Genomic DNA, 22,140 nt, shown 5'->3' with positions numbered 1-22,140 from the left:
TTTGTATGTCAGGGACACGCCCCCGGTGTTGGGTCTCATTTGTGCCCATCACGCGCGTGTGTTCCTAGCGAAGGTCTCCCGTGTCGTGGGCCCGCCCTAGGATGCCCGACTTCGCAACCGTGCACAGTTCAGAACCACGCCCTCCCTTGAGCAGAGCCACTTCCGGCTTTTCCGTGCAACCTCAGTCCTCTTCCGGCCGCGGTTGCCCTTGGCAACGCGTGGCGCCGCGCTTCCTGTATTGATTCGAATCGCGGGAGACGTCACGTCCTCCCGAGGTGCCCAACGTGCGCAGGCGCAGTCGCTCAGAGTGGGCGTGTCGTGTCGTGGGGGAGTCCGGGGACCGGGGGCGTGGCCGGGCGTGGCCGTGGCACGCAGCGCGCCGACGTGGGGGCGTGGCCCGGCGGGCGGGCGCGGGGGCGCGCGCGCGCGGCCGGGGGCGCGCGCGGCGGAGGGAGGGAGCCGGGAGGCCGCGGAGCAGCCAGCGCCGCCATATTAGGGACCGCGGAGCCCCGGGATCGCGTCCGCGGCGGCCGCGGCCGGGCTTGAGGGAGCTGCGTTGGCCGGAGGCGGGCGCAGCGCGGTGCCCGGAGAGGCGGGGCCGGCGGGAGCCAGCGGGCGACGAGAGCGAGCCAGGTGAGGCGGCCGGGGTCGGGGACCCGCCCCCTGGGCCCGAGGCGGCGGGGTCGGACCGCCGACCCTCCAAAACTGGGCGTGGAGCCGGCCTGCGGCCCCGCCCAGCTCAGGCCCCTGCTGGAGCCCACAGCTCCTCTGAATGCCGCCCTCCGGCCGAGCTAGGCCCGGGTGACCTCAGCATCCCCACCTCCGGTGTGAATCCCCAAATCCGAGCGTCCCCCCACGTCAGGCCCTGTCGTGACTCCCCCAGCCCGAGCCACCTGCAAGCCGCGACCTCCCCCTGCAGTTCTAGTCTCTCATCCTGCTTAACCCAGCAGGCTGAGCCCCGACCCCACAAAGCCAGGGCGCCCTGGCCCGGCCCTCTCCCCAGCATGGCAGACCCAGGTCCTCCTGATCCCAGCTGTTTCTGTCTGGCCTGTCATCCCCGGGTCTTCCAAATTCCGGCCCTCTCCACATTTACACCAGCCCGGATAGCTGAACCTGTTGTGATTCTCTTGCCCAGGCCCCAACCTTCCTTTCATCCCAATAAAGTGCATTCTGAGAGAGAGACCCGGAAACGACGAGACTGGGAGGTTGGGATCCTGTGTGTCTGGGGTCACCATTGTATGCACCCGCAGTTCTGCTGCAGTTTGAGTGCATACATGGCCCTGTCCCACCTGGAGCCTCCTTCCCAGAGTGAACCCCGCCAGTCCCAAAACCCTCTGAAACCCAGCTGTCCCATTTAAGGGGTGATCCCTGAGACAGTCTGCCTGTGCCCAACTCTCCCCTTCTCATCTGAACCTCCAGCCTGTGTATTCCCACAAATACAAGCTCTACCACCTGGGATCCCCGAAATGTGTAGGATATCGTGGTGATCCACCCCTCTATCTTCCAGACCTGTCCCCACTGGAAAGCCTGAGACCCAGCTATGTGCAGATGTCTGTTCAGCCTCAACTTGTTTTGTTTCTTTGCCCGTTTTCTCCACCCCAAACTCATCACCGAGCTCAGGAAGCAGATCCCCTTGGCCCTCCCCAGTCCACTGGGCGATGACCTCATGCCTCCCCATGGTGAGGCCCCCCCCCAACTTCTTATCACCTTCCAATGGGGGTGATTTAGCTAAAGAAAAATCATCCACCCAGCACACACACAGCCACCCCTGGGATGGGGACAGCTCGGAGGGACAGTGAAGTAGAGGAGGTTGGGTGGTCTCTCTTGGGCGTGGGGGCCGGATTTGCATGCTAGGAAAACAGGTGACATCCTCTGAGGATGGTCCTCAGAGTGTACGTATCTGAGGCCGTTTGTCATGCAGAATTTCTCATGGCGTTCTGTGCCAAGGGCCCTGTCTGATTTGGCTATACCAGATTGTCACTTCGTTCGGAATCCCAGAGTGGAAGCAGGTATCCTGGCTGCCAGTGGCTTCAGTGCCTTTCGTAGCGAGTCGAGTTGGATTACAGAGGGTTTTGTGATGTTGGATTGTCAGGGACGAGGGCTCTGGTCTTGGGAGACTCTCGCTCAGATGACAGGTTGTTGCTTTGCTGGGTAGGTATGTCTCAGCAATGCTGTGCTGACCAGTTCACTCCGGCGACTGTTTCCCGAGTTAAAGTTCAGAACTGGTGCCCTGGCTGGGAGAGGGGGTTGGGGGCTGCAGGGGCAGTACCTAGAAGCCAACGAAAAAGTCTGACGGGTCATGGGAGTGGGTCTGTGTGACTTTTAGACACGTCCTCTAGCGTGGCAGGAAGCCCCTCACTGATGCTGTTTGTTGGGGCTTCTGGCCAGGTGGGGTTTTTATACTGGTGACTTCCGGGTTTGGGGAGGTCCAGAATGGGGTTGGTGCTGGGGACCTTTTGCTCAGTGTCACTTAGAGGGACACCAAAGTCATTCTGTTTTTAGGGCCAATCCCAATGACTCCTGGTCAGGGTCAAGATCCAGGGACTTGGTGTTCTAGGAACTGGCCAAGTCACAGCACCCTGTAATTCCTTCTCCTGGAGCAGAGGTCCTTGACCAGGCCAGTTCTGTCCCTAGGAGACACTTGGCAGTGTCTGGGCCCAGGATGCAGCTCAGCACCTCACGGTGCCCAGTACCTCAGAGAACCATCCGTCCCCAGTGTCCTCAGCACGAATGGGGAGAGACCTGGTCTCTGCCTGGCCTCCACACTGTCCCCAGCACCGCACAGCGCCCGGGCAGGGCCGGAGTTCCCAGCGCTGGCTGAGGGGCGGACTGATGGGGGGACTGAGGGTGCATCAGGCTGCTGCTGGGAGCTGACAAGGGGGACTGTGGCGCCCACCGGGCAGGGAACGGAGTATTTGGTCTCCCCTCTCTTCTGCCCTCGACAGCTCCCTCTGGGCAGTGTGACCTCCTACTTGTCACCTGTACCTGTCACTGCCCTGGCCACCTCAGTTTCACCCCTGCAGAGCCCACCCTGTGTGTGGGGGGGCAGCAGGGCGCGGAGAGCTGCCTCCTGGATGCCTGTGCGTCCAGCTCGTGCTCTGGTGGCCACTGGGCTCAGCACAGACCCAGAGTCCTCGTGGGGCACTGCAGTTCTCGTCCAGGGACGTTTATGTCCTGGGCAGCCATCGGTTCCCAGGTGCCTTGGCAAGTAACTACTTTCCTCTACCTCAGTTTCCTCTTTGTGAACGGAATGAGACACACTTAGCTTTGCGCCTGCCCTTGCTTCCTCTAGTCATTTGAGTGTCAGGAGTCTTCGGTGGCGCACATCCCGCCCCGAGGAAAGCAGAACCGCTGTCATGGCCACTTGGTCGGCTGTTCCTTCCGTCTCCTGCACGGGACCTTCTTTTTCTGTTTTATTTTTAAAACTTATTTAATTTTTGCTGGCAACAGCTTTATCCAGATATAATTTTCATATCACACAACTCAGCCGTTCAAAGTGTAAATTCCATGGTTTTTATATATTCACAGACTTGTGCAACCATCGCTTCTAATTCTAGAACATCCTTATCATACCCACAGGAACTCATTCCCTGTCAGCAGTCACCCCCAGCCCCCGTCACCACGAGTCCACGTCCCGTCTCTGTGGCTCTGCCTGTTCTGGACATTTCATGTAAACGGAGTCTCACACTGTGTGTCCTTCTGTGTCTGGCGTCTGTCACTGAGCACAGTGTCCTCAAGGTCCCTCCACGCTGTGGCCTGTGTCAGAGCCTCGTCCCTTTCCGTGGCCGAGTGACGCTCCACGTGTGGATGGGCCGCACTGCGGGCGTCTGCTCCCCTGTCCACGCGCACCGTGCTGGTTCCAGCCTTTGCCTGCTGGAGTAGAGCTGCGGGAGCAGTCGGCACCGGTTGTTGTGCAGGGGCTGGTTGCTGTTGGGGCCCTTTTTCTTGCTCTGTGACTTGGGCGCCAGCACCCCCTCTCTGCATTGGACCCCTGGGCACCTGGCCTCCAGGTTCCTCACCTCTCACTTGCTCCTGAACTCCGGGCCCATGTGGCCAGCGGCCAGTTGCCATTTCTCCTGGGTGTTCACAGGCACCTCAGGTTGAGTGTGTCCCGGGGAGGTCACTCTGTCTACCCTGCCCCTCCCCAGGACCCTTCCCCTCCCTGCCCCAGCCCTGCATTCAAATACAAAAAGCTCATCCATCCTGCCTACCTGCGGCTCACGCTGGGCCCTCCTCTCCCTGTCCCCACCATCCCCACCATGTCTTAGGACCTGGACAGGGCAGTCATTGTCCCCCAGTCCCTGCCACACTGCCTGGCCTCCCCACCACACCACAGTGAGTCGTGTGTGCTGCCCACCCCAGGGCCGAGCTCAGGAGACCCGCCCTCTGGCCTGTCCACCTTGTCCCCTCTCCTGCCCCAGGGCGTCCCTTCCACCCTGACCGCTGTGTGGCTCTGGAAAGCGGCCGGCCTCCCCCAGATCAGATTTGGCCCGGGAACCACTGTGTTGAGACCCCTCAGTGAAGATCTTGTCGCCGCCAGGCCCGAAGGCTGCCGGGAGGATGGGGGAGATGACGGGGGCAGAGGGAGCACGGGGGCTGGCTGGAGCAGTCTGTCTGCTGTCAGTGGAGGGCGGGGGGTGGGGTTCCCCCAAACCAGGCATCGTCCACCTGGGGTGACTCTGCCCCTCTGTGGACACAGGACAACGTCCGGGGACATCCATGGTTGTCATGACTGGGGACAGGGGTGCTCCTGGCGTGGAGGGGGTAGGGGCAGGGAGGCTGCTCAGCACCCCGCAGTGCCCAGGACGTCCCCTCCCACCCCATCCCTGCAGAGAGTCATGGGCCCTGAGTGTCCGCAGTCTCAGGGACACCAGAGTGAGGAGCAGCTGCCCAGAGGGCGAGGTGAGCCCCCGTCGTGCAGGCCTGTGCAGAGACACAGAAGAGAGGGCCTCGGGGACCTCTCAGGGCTCAGTCCGATCCTCTCATGGCCCCGTCCAGCCTTGGGAGTCGGTGCTGCTTGGCGCGCGCTTCCTTCTCCTGTTCCTTTGCGGGTGTGTGTGCCTTCGGGCTGCTGCGGCCCGCACGTCCTTTTGGTCTGAACCTCGCGCCCAGTCCAGTGGGGTCATGGGCGCTTGGCGGTGCCCAGAGGCCGAGGAGAAGAAAGATCAGGTCCCACCTTTGGTGTCACTGGCAGGTGCAGAGCAGCAGCTCTGGCGGTGGGAGGGCCCTGGCCATAAGACCCCAGGGGTGGGATTCTCATCCACCTGCGTGGCCCGGGGGACCGCAGCTCCAGCTCTGGTAGCAGCACCTGGGTCAGCGCCTGGGACCCCGGCACAGGTCGGCCGTGAGGAGGCATCCGCTGGCTGCGCGAGCAGATGAATGAATGAAAACGCAATGGGTGTGTTCCTGGGCCCAGGCGCCAGGCCTCCCTAGAAGTGACTAGCCTCGTAGTGACTCATGTGGCCACTTAGGGAAGGGCTATGTCCCCCCAAGGTTTGTCTGGGCACAGCGCTCTTTGGCTTCGGCCACCCCCAGCTGCATCTGTGCCGTCTGTGGAGGTCGGGGCGCCAGCTTAGCTGGCTTTTCCGTGGGGTGGGAGGCCACTCCTCTCCATGGGGCTGCCTCTGTATTAGCTGTCCCCACGCCGGCCTGGTTCTGGTCCAGAGTCGACCTCTTCATTGGCCCAGGCCCCCCTCGAAACCACAGCTGGCCTCCCTCAGGGAGCCCCTCGACTGGGGACATCCTCCCCCTCTCTGGGGGAAGTCTGTTCTCACCGACAGGACAGGTGGGTGGTATGGTCTGTGGCCAGGAGGCCACTGGGGCAGCTTGGTGGCCACCAGGGTGGCCAAGTGCCACACAGCCCACATGCACTGCATGGATAAGGCAGCAGAAAGCCTGTCTGGGGACCTGCGTGTGCCTGCCATTGAGTCGGGGGACCAGCCGCCTGTCATTGAGCACCTCCCCTGGAGCAGGTTGCCACTGGCTGCCCCACATACCTGCCCGATCACACAACTGTGCAGGTGGGCGGTGTTGTCCCTACTCGACAGAGTGGGACTTGAGGTCCCAGGAGGTGAAGCTGCCAAAGCCACATGGCCAGGAAGGGTTGAGGCTGGGGCTCAAGGCCTGGGCTGGCCACTCCAAAGCTCCCGATCTTGCCAGTGACCCCACTAGGGCGATGTTTGGTTTGGGTCATGGGACGGAGGGAGTGGGAAGGGTTCCACAGGGCCGAGGGCTGTGTGTGGCGGACGGCACGTCCCTGTATGGGGCTCACGGCGCTTGCACAGCTCCGTTAGTGACATTGTGGACCTGAGGGAATCCAAGTGCCACCCCAGAGACTCGTCTTGATTCATCTTCTGGGAGGGTGGCTGGGAAGGACACTGGGGGACAGGCTGATGCTGAGAGAGCCGAGTTTCTCGGAGGGCACTTGGGGCGCAGGAGGCAGGCAGAGCAGGGAGCTCGCACACCCACGACAGCGTGTGGACGATGGCTGAGAGCAGACCACAGGCCCCGGGAGGAAGGGGCCTAAGGGAAGGCGCCCAGGCCTGGGGTCTCGCGGTGTCAGGGGTGCCTGGGCCTGCTCCAGGTCTCCCGGCCCCCTCCACGCCTCCTGCGCCTGGGAGCCCTTAGGAGCGCTCGGCATGGAGGATCTGGCACCTGTGGAGGGTTGTGCCCCAGCCCCAGCCCAGCCTTTTGTCACTGTGACTCAGTGATCCTTAATTGGACGCTTCCTGCTGAGCCATCATGTGAGGCTCCAGCGTGATGGGGGACTGCGGGGTCTGGGCCTCTGTCTGGGAGCCTCGTATCTGTAGGGCCAGGCAAGGCAGTGGCCGCAGGTTCATGTCCCTGTCCATCCTTGCTGACTGCGCGGTGACTTTGGGCCTGAGATAAGACAGCCCATAGGGCTGTCTGAGGACAGAAGTGGAGCACATGCGGTGTGGCCCATGCTGGGTGCAGGCGGGTTCATCTCTGTCTTTGTCCCCATCCGGGTTCCAGCGCTCAGGCTGGTGCACCTTCCTCCTGTCTGCTTCGTGTTCCCACGGGTATCAGGTGCCACCTGGCCTGTGAGTGTTGCCCAGCAAGGGGACTGGAGTTACCCTTACTCGGGTGGTCCCTCCTCCAGGGTCGCTGGACAGTGTCTGGGGACATCTGTGGTTGTCACGACTGGGGGAGCTCCCGCTGTAGAGCAGGTGGGGACAAGGTGCTGCATGGCTCCTGCGGCCCAGGACGGCCCTTCCCCAGAGTGTGATCCGGACAGATGTCCGCAGGGCCGAGGGGACACCCTGGTACGCGTCACCTCAAGGCCTCCATACCCGGACCTTAGGCAGCCGCAGAGCGTGAGTCACAGAAGAGCTACTGTTGGGATATTTCGATTCCTTTTGTTCATCGAACAGCCTGAAAAAATATCAAAGCCGCAGGGACCAGTTTTTCAAGCTAAGCAAGACCTTGAAGGAGTCAGGATCTGGCTGAGGGCTTCTGGCACCAGCCTGAACTCTGGGGGACTCATCCCCACACCCTGTTGACACGTCCATGCCCCTTCCGCTTTCCAGCCCCGCTCGGGGGGCCTCCGGGACCAGCCTCGAGCCGACACACTGTGTCATCCATCCCACACAGACAGCCGTCTCCTCTGGCTTTGTTTCCTCTTTCGTAAGGTGGGGCTGGGGTGCTTCCTGCTCCCCGACACTGGGGGGCTCAGCTGGCTCCAGGCCCAGCCCACGTGCTTTCCATGGCATCATTCAGGTCGCCTCCCTTGCCATAGAGCAGAGTCTGCCCTGTGGCCCTGGGACACGGGCTGGATCCACAGGGGCGGGGCATCCTGGGCACTGCAGGTGCTGAGCAGTGTCCCTGCCTCCACCCCCCCATGCCAGGGGCTCCCACCAAGTGTCCCCTGGAGGGGGCAAAGGCACCCTAGCTGAGAAGCCCTGGGTGAGGGGATTCCATGGACCCCCATGTGGTACCACGGTCCCCTGCCCTGCTGAGGTCCTAGGTGGCTGCACACCGGGTGGGGAGGGAGTGAGGAGGGTGGTCCCAGGGGCCTCGGGTCCCCTGGTCTGTGCTGTCTGCCCCGTCAGGAGCTCATCCTGGGTCCGGTGTGAACAGGCATGACTCAGGGTTTCCTACGTACTTATCCCGGAGTCTCCCTCTGCGCCGGGGCCTTGTCACTGCTCTGCTAGGGGAGCAAGGTGAGGCTTGGAGATTGAGGGCTTGTCCTGGGTGGTGGCAGCAAGGCCTCCGGGCTCTTCATGCTGGGCCCCGCAGGACGAAGGGTGGACTTCCCCTTGTGAGCTGGCTCGGCAGGTTTTCGAGACCCCACGGACAGTGCCCTGGGGGTGGCTGGGGAGCCCAGCCTGCAGGGTGGCCACTTGGGCAGAGCCGCAGCAGCCCCCCAGCCCACACTGCGGGCATGGTCACCTCCTGTGTGTGGCAAGGCTCCTCGTTGGTGCTAAACTCCCTTGATCTGGTTGGAGCCTTTCCTGGCGGCCGCGCAGGCACGCTGTCTGTGCCCCGTGGTTACCCGTAGACAATGAGGAAAGATGCGGGTTCATGTCGCTCTAACGATCTCCGGTGCCGCTGTGCGAGCATGCGGCGAGGAGCAAGAGCGAGTGCTCGGTCTGCGTCGAGGAGCTGCCTGCCCGTCTGTCCCTGGGCTTGGTGTTTCTGCCAGTGTGAGTGCATACGTGACACAGAACGCAACAAATGCACTTCCTTCCTTCCTGTCCTCTTATCCCTTCCCAGGCCCCTGTCCCCCTCTGCCCGATGGTGGCAGAAGCAGCGTGCTCTGCACAGCAATGGGGGCCCACAGCCCTGCTGCCCGCCCCTCTGTGGGACGTCTCATCCCCGTGTCCTGCCGGCAGCACGGCGAATGCCCCTTTGCACACACGCCTGGAGTTTCTAAGGATAAATTCTTAGAAGTAGAAATAGCGCATCAAAGAGGATGTGCATTTTTTTGAATTTTGGAAGCAGTTGCCAAATTGCTCTCCAAAGCAGTAGCGGTTTCGTCTCCTGCCAACAGAGCGTGCGGCTGCCTCTCCCCACGCCTCGGCCAGCGAGGGCCCGCGCGTCGCCTTCCCAGTGCGCGGACCGCGCCTGACAGGTGGGAGAGTGGTGTCCCGGCTTGGTTTGCAGCTGCCGGCTGCGAGGGGACGTGAGCGTCCTCGCCCATGTGGGCTCTCCTATGGGTGGTGAATATTTTCCTGTTTTGTCATTGTTTTTTTTTTTTTTTAATTCCGTTGCTGTGTCATGCCTTGCAGACACTTAGTTTTCCCGTTGTTGAATTTGCCACCATTTCAAACCCCATGGCTTTTGAGTCTTTTGTTCTTCCTGTAGCACAGGCAGGTCGGGGCTTAGAGGAGGTGGCCGGGGAGGCCCTGAGCTGACCCCTGCAGGCGCCGGGGTGTGGTGCCCTGGGAGGTCCCAGGCCCGGGATGCAGGACTCTCCTTGCGGCTGCCAAGGCTCCAAGAGTCCCGGAGCCCAGTGGACACTGAGTTCCTCCAAGTCCAGCAAACACGAGGCCAGAGGTGGTTGAAGGTGCAAGAGCCTAAGAGAGGCCCCGCCAGGCCAGCAGAAAGGCCTGGGCTCATCCCCAAGTCGCATCAGGATGTGGAAGGTCAGAGCCTGTGCTTGCGTCCCAGGGGTCCCTCTGCAGGGCGCCGGGTCTCAGGGAGGTTCCCCTGCGCGGGGTCCTCAGCCCCATCTGAAAGCCGAGTCCCTCTTACCCTCACTACAGCAGCTGCTTGTTGGGGCCACTTTTGAAGATGTTCTTCCTGGTAGCGCGTGCTGCTGCCCAGAGTCCTCTTTACCTGCTTGCTTGACCTTTGCCCTGTGGGTGGGACTGTGGCCTTGGTGCCAGGCCTGGGGCGCTCCCTAACGGGTGTGGTGGATGAGCGATTCCCTGCTGCCCCCCCAACGCACAGGTGGGGCCATCAGGAGTCAGGGGGTCGGGGGCTCAAGAAGGGGGAGGCAGGGCTGCCTGGGCTCCCACAGGAGAGGCCTCTGGCCGTGGCGAGCTCACACGTCAACAGAGATGTGTCCTGTCCAGTCCTGCAGGCCAGAGGCCATCACAGGCCTCACAGGATGGCATCAAGGGGTGGCAGGGCTGCTCCCTCCTGGGGCTCCAGGGAGAACCCGTCTCCCGCCTTTCCCGGCATCTAGAAGCCACCCACGTCCCTCGGCTCGGGGCCCTTCCTCCCCCTCCAGAGCCAGTGTGCAGCGTCTCTGTGTCCACGTGGGGCAATGTGTGCACAGGGTCTGGTGGTGAGGACCCTCACACTTGGGACATCCGGATCGTCCCTGACCCTCAGCAGCCACGCCTGTGAATGGCGGGCTGTGCAGGGCTCATGAGCTGCCCGTAGCGGGCCGGCCTGGGTGGGGTGACAGCAGCAAGGACCTGCCAGGCAGCGGGCGGAAGGCTGCCTCCCTGTGCCCGTGTTTGCTGGGCTCAGCAAATTCAGCACTGGGACTCTCCATGTCGTGGCGGCAGCTCCTGCTGGGTGCACTGGCCCCTGTCCCCCTGCTCCGGAGCCGCCGCAGAGCTCTGCGATGCTCTGCTTGACTGGGGCTCTGCCTGGTTTCTAGTGCTCAAGGTGGCCAGGCTGCACTCTGGGCCCTGCCATTGGTGAAACACTTTCCAGCTGTTTCCAGCCTGTGACCACGGTGGATGTCCACTCGAGTGCAGCTTGGACCTAGGGGTGCTGTCCAGTGTAGACCACCCAGCAGCCCCCCAGGGTGGGTTTTCCATAGAACGATTCTGCTTTATAAGGTGGCATCTGCCCTGTGGTTTTGTCTTTGTTCTGTGGGTGTGTGTGGACGTGCTCAGACCCCAACTCCTGTGAACATTGGTCACACAGCCCTTGGGGCACAGTGAGGGGGTACCCCAAGCCTCTTGGGGCATGGTACAGTTGACTGGCAGGACCCTGGGAAAATCCCCTACTGGCAGGTGGAACTTTCTAGAGCATAGCGATGACTGCTCCTCTGTCCAGACCCCCTTCTAGGGCTTGGTAGTATTTAACATTTGGCCTGGCGCTGTGGCCGTGAGGCGTGTGGCTTTGGCCTCATGAAACCATCCCCCAAATGGGTATCTCCACTGGGGACAGACCCACAGGCCTCTTCTCAGCCCAAGTATGGCCAGTGCAGCCCCAGGAGTGGTGGCAGGTGGGGTGGCCACGGCGGACCTGTGGGCGCGGCTGGGCCTTTGGGCAGCAGGAGACGTGGGCAGTGTGTGTGAGCAAGGGCTCGGGAGGAGAGAGGCAGCTGCCAGCCATGTCCTGGACCAGGACCTGGGCCTTGGATTGGGCCACATGGAGGACTTGGGGGACTTCAGCAGGGGGGTGGGGGGTTGGGGGGATCTGCAGCCCGATTCCCAGCAGAGCAGGTGGCCTGGTGTCTGTGAGGCCCGTGCGGATGAGCCATAGGGCAGGGGCCCCTTTCCCCGTCCACGTGATCCTGGGCCATCGCCGCCCCACCCCCGGCCTTAGGGTGTCATGCCGGCGTCAGGTCATGAGGCCACGCCTAGGGGTACGAGATACACAAAAACCCAGTGACGCGGGACTGCTGGCGGCACACTGCTGTCCCTCGGAGTCTGACTGGCCCTGCTGTGGCCAAGGCTGAGCATCCTCCTTCAGGGCCTGCGGGTGTGCTGGGAGCCCTGTGTGCGTCCTGGGACCGTGGGCCAGGGCAGCACCTCCCGCTGTAGGACCAGGAACTCGTCAGAGAGGCCACTTCGGGATGTGAAAAAAGGAATTGACCAGTCTCCTCGGTATCAGGGTGTAGTTCTCGAGACGACACGGACAGCAGGGACCCTGGTTTGTTCTCTACCTGGTGGTGCCAGGCCAGTGCCTTCCTGAGTGTCTGGTTTGTACAAGGCAAGTGTGGCGTCTGCCCCCCGTCTCTGTGGCTCTGCCTGTTCTAGACATTTCATATAAACAGAGTTGCACACTGTGTCCTCTGTCTGGCATCTCTCACTGAGCACGATGTCTTCAAAGTCCCTCCATGCTGTGGCCTGTGCCAGAGCCTCGTCCCTTTCCATGGCTGAGTGATATTTCACCATGTGGATGGACCACACTGTGTGTGTCTGCTCACCCGTCAGTGGACACCTGGGCTGTTTCCTCCTTTGGCTGTCGTGACTCAAGCTGCTGTGGACGCACGCGGACAGGTTTCTGTGCGGACATGTACTTCCTTTCTCCGGGCATGCGTCTGTTAACGGGTGGAATTGTTGGGTCGGTTGAGGAACTAATGCCAGACAGGTGGGGGGTGGGGGCTGGGGAGGGGGTGGGGAGTGAGTGTTTCATGGGGACAGAGTTTGGGAAGATGAGAAAGTTCTGGAGATGGAGGGTGTTGATGGTTGCACAGCGCTGTGAATGGGCTGTGCACAGGGAAAGGTAGAGGACGGTGAACTTGGTGATACATATGTTACCACTTTCTTTAAAAAAGGACATGTGTTGACTTTACTGCGTGGTACACTGGGGAATTATAAACTTTTTTTTGATCAGTTGCCAACCTGGGTGCCCACGTGGAGGCTCGGGGCCTGGAACTGAGTACCAAGGGCCTTGGATGCCATCGGCTCCCGCTAGAGGAACCCAGGTGTTGGTGGCAGGCGACAGGCCATAGGAGCCACCCAGGGCAGCAGGACAAAGGTGCTGGAGTCCTCCGGGCCCCTCCGTGCCAGGCTGTGCTGAAAACTCCCACTTTGCCTGAGCTCCCCCAGCTCTGAGGTGGCCCCCTGGGTCGCACAGGCCTCCGGCCTTTCTGGAAGGGCCAGGCAGTCTCTGTGGCAGCTCTGCCCTCGGGGCGCCACCGTGTGCTGATCAGACTTCACTTTCAGGCCGGGTGTGGTGGTGGCACCTGTAGTCCCAGCTCCTCGGGAGGCTGAGGTGGGAGGGTCACCCAGGAGTTGGAGGCTGCAGTGAGCTGTGATGACGCCACTGCACTCCAGCCCAGGCGACAGGCGAGCCCTGTGTTACTGGGGAGGCAGGCGGTGTGCGATTGGCTGTCGTCTGGGCTTTGCAGACCCCTGACGTCAAGAGCGCCGCATCTCGGCCACCTCTACCTGCATCTGGGGGCTCTGTCCTGGAATAGGCCAAGCTCTTCCTACCCCAGGCTGTGTGGACCTGCTCTTCCCTCTCTAGAATATTCTTTGTTGGTCTCCTTTCCACCACTATCCAGGCCTACACACACATTCTGCCTCAGGCCTTCCTGGCTCGGGCTGAGCCCGAGGGCCCGGGATGTTTCCCCACTGTCACGGGTGCGAGTGTGGGTTGTCCACTGGAGGCTGACGCGTCTGGGCGGTGACCTGGTCCAGCCTGGCCCCAGCCCCACGTGGGCAGTCGCTCCCCACTCCTGCACTCGCGTGCACCTTGTGGGTTGTGACTGAGTGGCCCGTCAACTAGAGGGAGGGGTCCTGGCCGGGACCACCGTGACTCTTTCCAGCCCTGCCCCCGCTCCCCTCCCGGGACCCCAGGGCAGAAAGCCCCTTCCCCTTTGCAGGAGGAGGACGAGGCGGGGGCTCCATGGGCTGGAAGGTTCTGCGGGCAGCGAGGCGAGGCGGGGCGGGGGCAGGGCGGGTGGGAGCCTGGCCCAGGCCGGGCGAGGAGCCGCGGGAGTCTCCCCAGCAGAGGCTGGAGGCCCCGGTTGGTTCCCGAGAGAGCTGCGCTGGCTTCTAGGGGGCGCCGCTGCCCGTCCCGCAGCCGGCCCTGGCCACTGACCCCTCCCGCTGTCCCGCAGGCTGAGCTCGGCCGCCCTGCCTCGCCATGGACCAGGACTACGAGCGGCGCCTGCTCCGCCAGATCGTCATTCAGAACGAGAACACGATGCCCTGTGTGAGTACCTGCCCCGGCCCCCTGCTGCTCGAGCTCCACAGCCCATCAGTGCCCACCTGCCTTCGTCGCTGTCAGGGGCGCCAACCTGTCCCCAGGGCGCCAACCTGTCCCCAGGGCGGTGGTCAGGGCTGAGGGTCAGTAGGACATGGCTTGGCATAGCGGAGCTGGGGCCGAAAGCTCCCACGTGCCAGGTCATGACAGGACAGGCTGAGGATCCTCCCAGACTGCGGGGCCAGGGCGGTGTGACCACGTACGTGACCTGAGCCCAGCATGGAGCCTGTGTTCGTTCCTGGAGCTCCCCACAGAGGCCCCGGGACGGCAGCTCGAATAGCAGCCATGTGTCCATCGGCTGCGGTCCCTGCGGCCAGGTGTCTGGGGTCAGGGTGTGTGGGGGCCGAGGCGGGAGGCTGCTGTGACCTGGGGGACAGAGCAACACCTGTCTCATTAAGAAAAGATTAGGGCTGGTCTGATGGTAGCGGGTTATCAGATTTTAATTAGTGTCAGTGTCACTAAAGCTGGTATACAACTCCCCATACTAAATTTGACTGGCTTTAAAAAAAGATTTAAAAAATATTTGTTTCTAAAGATGTGCTGACTCCACAGCTTCTGGGGGTGCCAGGCATTCCTTGGCCGTGGCCGTGGCGTCCCAGTCTCTGCTTGTCCCCTGACCCTCTCCCCCATCTCTGTCCCTATTTCCCTCTCACACCGGCACCTTGGTTGTGATTACATGACAGGGAACTGGTGTCGGGACGAGGTTCCATCCCCAGGGCGCGGGGCTCAGCCCTGCAGTGTGTGCTCTGGGGACGCCGGCGCACGGCATCCCTCCCGGAGAGAGGGGGCACCCCGGAGGACAGTGGGGCGGGAGGGCAGGGAGGGAGGGTGGTGGGCGAGAACACACTCGTGGGGCGGAAGCGGGGGTGAGGGTGGCAGACGCCGGGGGTTCCGGCAAGAAACGCTCTGTGTCCCACACCGTCAGCACTTGTGTCCGCGACGCTTTAGAAATCACAGAGCCCCGTGGCTCTGGCAGGGCAGCCGGGGCCTCACCAGCCCTGCTCCTGGGCTCTGTCCCCACCTCACAGCCTCCTATCCCTGCCTCCCACTGTCCTGCGCCCCTGCCCTGTCCACCCTCCAGGCCCCAGAGTGGGACGGTGCCCCTGCCCGCAGGCCTGGCGCCTCCAGCACCCATGTCACTGACCGAAATGCTTTGCCACCACCCGTGGGGTTTTCACTTTGTTCGGTGGCCAGAGGCCAAGAGAGGCTGGCCTTGGGGTCCACTCTGGGGGACTCCGAGGGCCGAGAACGAGCCCCTCCCCCATCATCTCAGGTCACAGAGATGCGGAGAACCCTGACGCCCGCCAACTCCCCGGTGTCCTCGCCCAGCAAGCACGGAGACCGCTTCATCCCCTCGAGGGCCGGCGCCAACTGGAGCGTGAACTTCCACAGGATCAATGTGAGGGCGCCGGGGGCAGGGAGCGGGGACGCGCCAGGGCCGGGGACAGTGGGCACAGCATTCCCTGCCGCCTTTTCCCTTCCTCCCACAGGAGAACGAGAAGTCACCCAGTCAAAACCGGAAGGCCAAGGACGCCACCTCGGACAATGGCAAAGGTGAGGACCGAGCCCGCCCTGCCCCTGCACCCGCCCTGCCCCTGCAGCCCGCCCCATCTCACTCTGCCCGGTGCCCGCAGACGGCCTGGCCTACTCCGCCCTGCTCAAGAACGAGCTGCTGGGAGCCGGCATCGAGAAGGTGCAGGACCCGCAGACCGAGGACCGCCGGCTACAGCCGTCCACGCCCGAGAAGAAGGGCCTCTTCACGGTGAGCCCTGCGTCCCCGGGGTGGCAGCTCTGCTTCCCCAGCCTGGGGCCCAGGCCTCGGGGACCCGTCAGGAGTGCTGTCCCGGCCATAGCCCAGCCCCACCCAAGCCGCCCCGTCCCTAGCTGGCCAGGGCAGGGGTCCCACCTTCCATTGCCAAGCCCGGGTACCCAGCGAGTGAGCCGGGAGGGGCGAGGGAAGAATCCAGGGAAGAATTAGGGTTAGGGTTAGCCTTTCACGTTTCTTCCCCCGCAGCAGTGCTGTGTGGGCCGAGTACCAGGGACGGCCCCTGCCTGGGAGAGGCCAGGTGCCTGGACACGCAGCCCAGGGGGCGCCGGGTCCCCTCTGCAGGAGCAGTGGGTCCCCACAGAGCACCTCCCGCCTGCCCCGCAGGGCAGAAGGCGCTGGCGTTGGTGGGCACTGCAGGGGGGACGCCTCAGAGTGAGGCTGGGGCTGCGCCTTCCTGCTCGGAGCGCCGCGCCCCTGCCTAGGCGCATGGGCTACAGGGCGGCTGGCGAGCGCGCCGCTCCCCACTTGCCTGTTCCCGGGCGCGGGGGTTCAGGGGCTGCGGCTCACGCTCAGCCAGCATGTCCCGCCCCAGTACTCCCTCAGCACCAAGCGCGCGAGCCCTGACGACGGCAATGACGTGTCGCCGTACTCCCTGTCCCCCGTCAGCAACAAGAGGTGAGTGCAGGCGCCTCGGCAGCGGGTCCCTGCAAGTCCGGGGACGGGCAGGGTGGGCCTCCCGGGAGAAATGGGTCCTTGGAGCAGAGGGGCCCAGGCTGGGGAGCCATGGTTGGCAGTACAGGTGTGCCCAGCCCAGAGGACCCCGTCACTGAGGACACGCCGTGGCCCGGCAGCATTGGCCTCAGACGGGGGTGGGGACAGCGGGGGGGGGGACATGTTCTCCATGCATTTGCCAAAAAGCGACACTGACGCATCGGCTGACGTGTGCCGTGTCGCCGTCTCTGCAGTCAGAAGCTGCTCCGGTCTCCACGGAAACCCACCCGCAAGATCTCCAAGATCCCCTTCAAGGTCCTGGACGCGCCCGAGCTGCAGGACGACTTCTACTTGAACCTGGTCGACTGGTCATCCCTCAACGTGCTCAGCGTGGGGCTGGGGACCTGCGTGTACCTGTGGAGCGCGTGCACCAGCCAGGTGGGTGCCTCGAGCGCGGGATGTGCGTGTGCCTGTGCTCCGGGGGCCGGCGTGGCGGGCGCTGGTGTCGCTGTGGGGCTGGGAGCCGGGGCAGCTCCCGCCTAGCCTTTCCTGCCACTCTGCTCCCGGGGCTCCAGGGCGGGTGGCAGGTGGGAGCAGAGTGTCTCCATGTTCCTCTGCCGGGGCTGGCGTCTGTGGTGGCGTCAGGGAGTCCCCACCGGAAGGAGCTGCGGCCTCTGCCCCGATCAGTTCGGACAGGGAGGGGGGCGTCCTGGCCTGCCGAGCCCGTGATGGCCGAGTGGCTGCTCTCCTGGAGTGGTCCCTGGGCTCAAGGGACCTGCTGGTCCCCGAGGTAGGTGTTCTCAGGCTCAGACCACACAAACGGTCGCACAACAAGGCACGCCGAGGCCTTGAGAGGGAGGGCCGCCGTCTGCCTGCCCCTCGGGAGGCAGGAGTCCCCCGGCCCAGGCCTGTGCTGACCAGCCTGCGCGCCCCTCCGTCAGGGGCAGCGAGTGACTGAACAGGCATGTGACAACAGGTGGTTGGACAGTCCAGGGCCTTGAAGGACCAGCAGGCAGCACGTAAGCCTACACTGACCTCTGTCCTCAGGTGACCCGGCTCTGCGACCTCTCTGTGGAAGGGGACTCGGTGACCTCCGTGGGCTGGTCTGAGCGGGTGAGTCCAGCGGGCCCGGCCCCCACCGGGCAGTGCTGGGACACCCAGAGGAGCCAGAGTGTACCCTGAGCCCTCCAGCATGCAGGCACACGCACATGTGCCCGCCTGTCTGTCCCTGCTGTCCCCGCCTGGGCTGGCTGCTGGTAGTAAGGGTTATGGTGACCACTGGGTGAGGGCCAGCAGGAAGCAAAGCCCGATGCCTCCGGAGTTCCTTGTCCAGCTGCATTCCAGCTCCCCTGGACTCTGCCTTCCATCAGGGACGCTTGGGTTTGGTCGTTTGATACCATGAGAGCGTCCGAACAGCAGCAGAGAGACTGTTACAGCGCAGGTCTGCACCCTGCCCAGAGCTGTCCTTGGCGCTTAACGCTGGCTCTGTCCCCTCCTCACTGCCCGTCCATCTTATTTCCTGACACCTTCAAAGCGGATTGCAGCCTCCAGTCCCCGCATTGCAGCCAGCAGTGCGGGGACTGTCCCTCGCACTGCTGATGATGGAGGTGGGAGGGGACGGGTTGCTCTGCAGCAGGCCAGCCTGGCTCTGCCCCTGCCGGCTGTGTGGCTTTGGGTTTGTCCCTCCCTCTGTCCCTGAGCGCCTGCGTCACGGCGGAGCCCTGTGCGCGTTCGCACTTTTCTGCTTGCTTGTGTGAAACGTCCACACGTCCAAGCGCACAGGCCCTAAGTGCGTTGGCTGGACTTGGGCAAACCCACACACCGTGTGCCCCGGGTGCCCGTCTCCCCAGAAAGCTCTGAGGAGGGTTTTAAGCTTCACCCACAAGGACATATATTCAAGATTGTTTAGGGCAGGTGGCGTCCTCAACCTACGGCCCGCGGGCCACATGAGGGTGTTTTTGCCCGTTTGTTTTTTTACTTCAAAACAAGATATGTGCAGTGTGCGTAGGAATTTGTTCATAGTTTTTTTTAAACTATAGTTCAGCTCTCCAGCGGTCTGAAGGACAGTGAACTGGCCCCCTGTTTAAAAAGTTTGAGGACCCCTGATTTAGGGAAATGACCCCAAAGCCGTGGTGAGGGCAGATCCCAGGGTGACTAAGGCCTGACCTGCCACAAGGTCCCCATGCCGGGACCTTATGCCCACTCTCTGCTGCGCCTTCCTTCCGTCCTAGGGGAACCTGGTGGCGGTGGGCACTCACAAGGGCTTTGTGCAGATCTGGGACGCGGCTGCAGGGAAGAAACTGTCCATGTTGGAAGGCCACACGGCGCGCGTGGGTGAGGAGCCCTGTCCTGGTGGGCTGGTGGCTTCCCTGGGCCCAGCTCCCGAGGCCAGGGCTCACCTGCCTTCTGCCCATCCCAGGGGCGCTGGCCTGGAACGCCGACCAGCTCTCGTCCGGGAGCCGGGACCGCATGATCCTGCAGCGGGACATCCGCACCCCGCCCCTGCAGTCAGAGCGGCGGCTGCAGGGCCACCGGCAAGAGGTGTGCGGGCTTAAGTGGTCCACGGACCACCAGCTCCTCGCCTCCGGGGGCAACGACAACAAGGTATGCACTGCAGGCGCGGTCGCCACCCGTGTACAGCTGGGGCTTCCCCTTCCCCGGGTGCCGTGCCCCGTGCTGCGGGGACTGTCCCTCGCACTGCTGATGATGGAGGTGGGAGGGGACGGGTTGCTCTGCAGCAGGCCAGCCTGGCTCTGCCCCTGCCGGCTGTGTGGCTTTGGGTTTGTCCCTCCCTCTGGGCAGATCCTGCAGGATCGCACGGGGTGATAGGTGTGCCCTGTGGGGTCCTCAAGGGAGGACCAGGAGGGGCAAGGGTGGGACTTATGCCACAGGGCTGAAGGCGGTACATCCTCCCTGTCGGGGGCGGCCAGTGTGGCCACAGGTGCTCGGGGGCCGGGGCGTCCCCAGGCCTCACAGCCCCTGTCCCCCAGCTGCTGGTCTGGAACCACTCGAGCCTCAGCCCCGTGCAGCAGTACACAGAGCACCTGGCGGCCGTGAAGGCCATCGCCTGGTCCCCACACCAGCACGGCCTGCTGGCGTCCGGCGGCGGCACGGCCGACCGCTGCATCCGCTTCTGGAACACGCTCACGGGGCAGCCACTGCAGTGCATCGACACGGGCTCCCAAGTGTGCAACCTCGCCTGGTCCAAGCACGCCAACGAGCTGGTGAGCGGGGTGCCGCGAGGGTGCCAGCCGCCCCTGGACATGTGTTCGCCCGCTCACGGGGAAAGCGGCAGCTTGGCTCAGCGCGGGGCAGGGCGGAGGAGGCAGGCTGGGAAGTCAGGAAGTTGTCAGGGACCCAGACCCTGGGCACATCGTGGCCTCGCAGTGTCCTGCTCAACCCCGGCCCTGGCTAGGGTCTCTGAGCTCTCACGGGCCCCTCTGCCCGCCCAGGTGAGCACACACGGCTACTCACAGAACCAGATCCTCGTCTGGAAGTACCCGTCCCTGACCCAGGTGGCCAAGCTGACCGGGCACTCCTACCGCGTCCTGTACCTGGTGAGTCCGCGTGGGGTGGACGGCGCGCAGATGCCATCGTGGTCCACGCTCTTCTGCAGGAGGAACCGTGCTGGGTCCAGCGTGGGTGCATGGAGCCGGGCGGCAGGCTTGGCAGGTTGTGTCTCAAATGTTGGTTTTGTCATTAGTTTGATTCTTTATTGTTTCTTTTTGGAGAGAGAGTCTCGCTCTGTCGCCTGGCTCTGTCGCAGTGGCATCATCACAGCTCACTGCAGCCTCCAGCTCCTGGGCTCAAGTGATCCTCCTGCCTCGGCCTCCCGAGTAGCTGGGACTACAGGCACCACCATGCCTGGCTAATTTTTCTACTTTCAGTAGAGACGAGGTCTCGCTCTTGCTCAGGCTGGTCTCGAATTCCTGACTTTGAGCGATCCTCCTGCCTCAGCCTCCCGGAGTGCTGGGATTACAGGTGTGAGCCACCTTGCCCGGCATGGTTCTGTCGTCATTGTGAACGTGCTTTACCAGCGTCCCCAGCCCTGCCCCTTGAGAACCTGCATTTACCTTTTTTTTTCCAACAAAAGAGATGTGAAGAAAGCCAAAAATAACCCACATTTGGTCACTTGGTTAACCTGCGTGGCCGTCCCACAAAGTAACCATCTACACGTGGCTGGGACAGGGCAAAGGGGTGGCCTTCGCCCCGATGCCACTCACTGTCTGAGGTTTGTTCTTCCCGGAGGAAACGCCATGAGCAGAGGCGGCGTGCCTGGGTGTCTGCGTGCGGGCCCTTTGCGTTTGCACGGAGTTGGCTGTCCCGCCCTGCAGGGCGTCCTTTGTGCCTTGGGAAAATGCTGTTATCTTGGACTCTGCCCGTGGGGCCTTGGGGCCCTGCCTGCAGCTCAGCCCTTTCCCTTCCACAGGCGATGTCCCCAGACGGGGAGGCCATAGTCACCGGTGCTGGGGACGAGACCCTGAGGTTCTGGAACGTCTTCAGCAAAACCCGTTCGACAAAGGTAAAGTGGGTCGGTATCACAGTGCCACACGCCCACCGCCGCCCCGTCCTCTTGGGCACACCTGTCCCCGGGGGCCCCTACCTCCGCCCCTGACCTCACACCCAGGTCACTGGCAGGGGCACCCAGGGATCAGCAGGCCAGGGTGGGACGGCGCCTCCCAGCCACCCTGGGGGCCAGTTTCCCTCCAGGCAGCCTTTCCCCCCTGGGGCTGTGGCTCAGCCCGTCCCTCCCGTGTGTCCGCAGGAGTCCGTGTCTGTCCTCAACCTCTTCACCAGGATCCGGTAAACCCGCCGGGCGGGACACGCGGCGCCAGCCGTCCGGGGTCGGGAGACCCCCAGCTGCGCTCAGCTTGCATGGACCCTGCCTCCCGCACAACCCCAGAGGGGCGGCGGGGCGGGAGCTGGGCCTGGAGAACCCTGGAGTCTCATTAAACGCCTGATTGTGAGCGCGTCGCCGGTGTTTGGGGTGGGCCCGCGGCTGGGGGCTCCGTCTCCCTCCTGAAGGCCAAGAACCACCCTGGGGGACCTCGTGGCCCCGGTTGGACCATTTATACCTGGAGCGGGACAGACGCCCCGGACCCTCACCTGCGCCCGCCACACCTGTCACCCTGGGGCTGCATGCCCTTCCTGGAAGCCATCTCTGCCCACGCGCCTGGGACAGACAGCCGGACGTGGGGGCCTGGCACCCCGGCTGCCTCTTCGCAGATGCGGTCCTCCGCCAGCCCAGAGCCAGCGGCTGCGGGGCGCTGAGCCCGCTGTTGCCAGCGCATCGAGGGGCCCCGCTGGTTGGAGGCGTCTTTGCTGCCGTCTCTGCCGTCAGCACCCGGGAGGGGCGCGGTGGAAGTGCCACATGGAGCAGCGCCCGCCAGCAGCAGCGCGGCTGGGGTCTGAGCGTCCTGCCGGGCCGCGGCCCTCACGCCGGAGCAGAAGCTCTGCGGACGGACTCGTTGTCCAGGAGAGCGGAAGGGACCTGCTCGCCATTCCGACTGGAGAGTGGCCTCGGCGTGTCCCCAGCGGGGTCCGGCATCCTCCTTCCCCGAGCCAGACTCGAGTTCCCTGTGCGTGTGGGCGGCCGGGCCCCGTGGAAGGTCGCTGGGTGTGGGTGACCGCGGGGGCCTCACCGTCCTCGGCTGACTTGTGCTGTTGTGTCTGTCTGCGCCAGCGCCGTGGGGAGGCCAGGGGAGAAGGGGGGGGGCCTTGGTCCTTCCAGAAGCTTCCTGGTCTTTCCCTGACGCCTGACACTCAGATACTGGCTCATGCTCCCTGTCCCCAGACAG

At 63.5% G+C, this 22,140-nt stretch overlaps 1 protein-coding gene across 1 annotated transcript; it reads left to right on the top strand.

Annotated features, from left to right (window-relative positions):
* The first annotated feature begins 412 nt into the window (after positions 1-412).
* On the top strand, positions 413-21,309 carry FZR1 (fizzy and cell division cycle 20 related 1). The gene is made up of 14 exons (XM_075998242.1): positions 413-633; positions 13,718-13,812; positions 15,137-15,262; positions 15,354-15,417; positions 15,498-15,625; positions 16,224-16,306; positions 16,597-16,780; positions 17,390-17,455; positions 18,574-18,676; positions 18,762-18,946; positions 19,333-19,566; positions 19,795-19,899; positions 20,772-20,864; positions 21,108-21,309. The coding sequence occupies exons 2-14, from the start codon at positions 13,744-13,746 to the stop codon at positions 21,147-21,149; spliced, it is 1,482 nt and encodes a 493-aa protein (XP_075854357.1). The 5' UTR covers positions 413-633; positions 13,718-13,743; the 3' UTR covers positions 21,150-21,309.
* Positions 21,310-22,140: the final 831 nt, after the last annotated feature.

The sequence above is a fragment of the Microcebus murinus genome, chromosome 27, assembly GCF_040939455.1.
Source record: "Microcebus murinus isolate Inina chromosome 27, M.murinus_Inina_mat1.0, whole genome shotgun sequence".
NCBI lineage: Eukaryota > Metazoa > Chordata > Mammalia > Primates > Cheirogaleidae > Microcebus > Microcebus murinus.
This window is presented reverse-complemented; position numbering and strand designations above follow the sequence as displayed.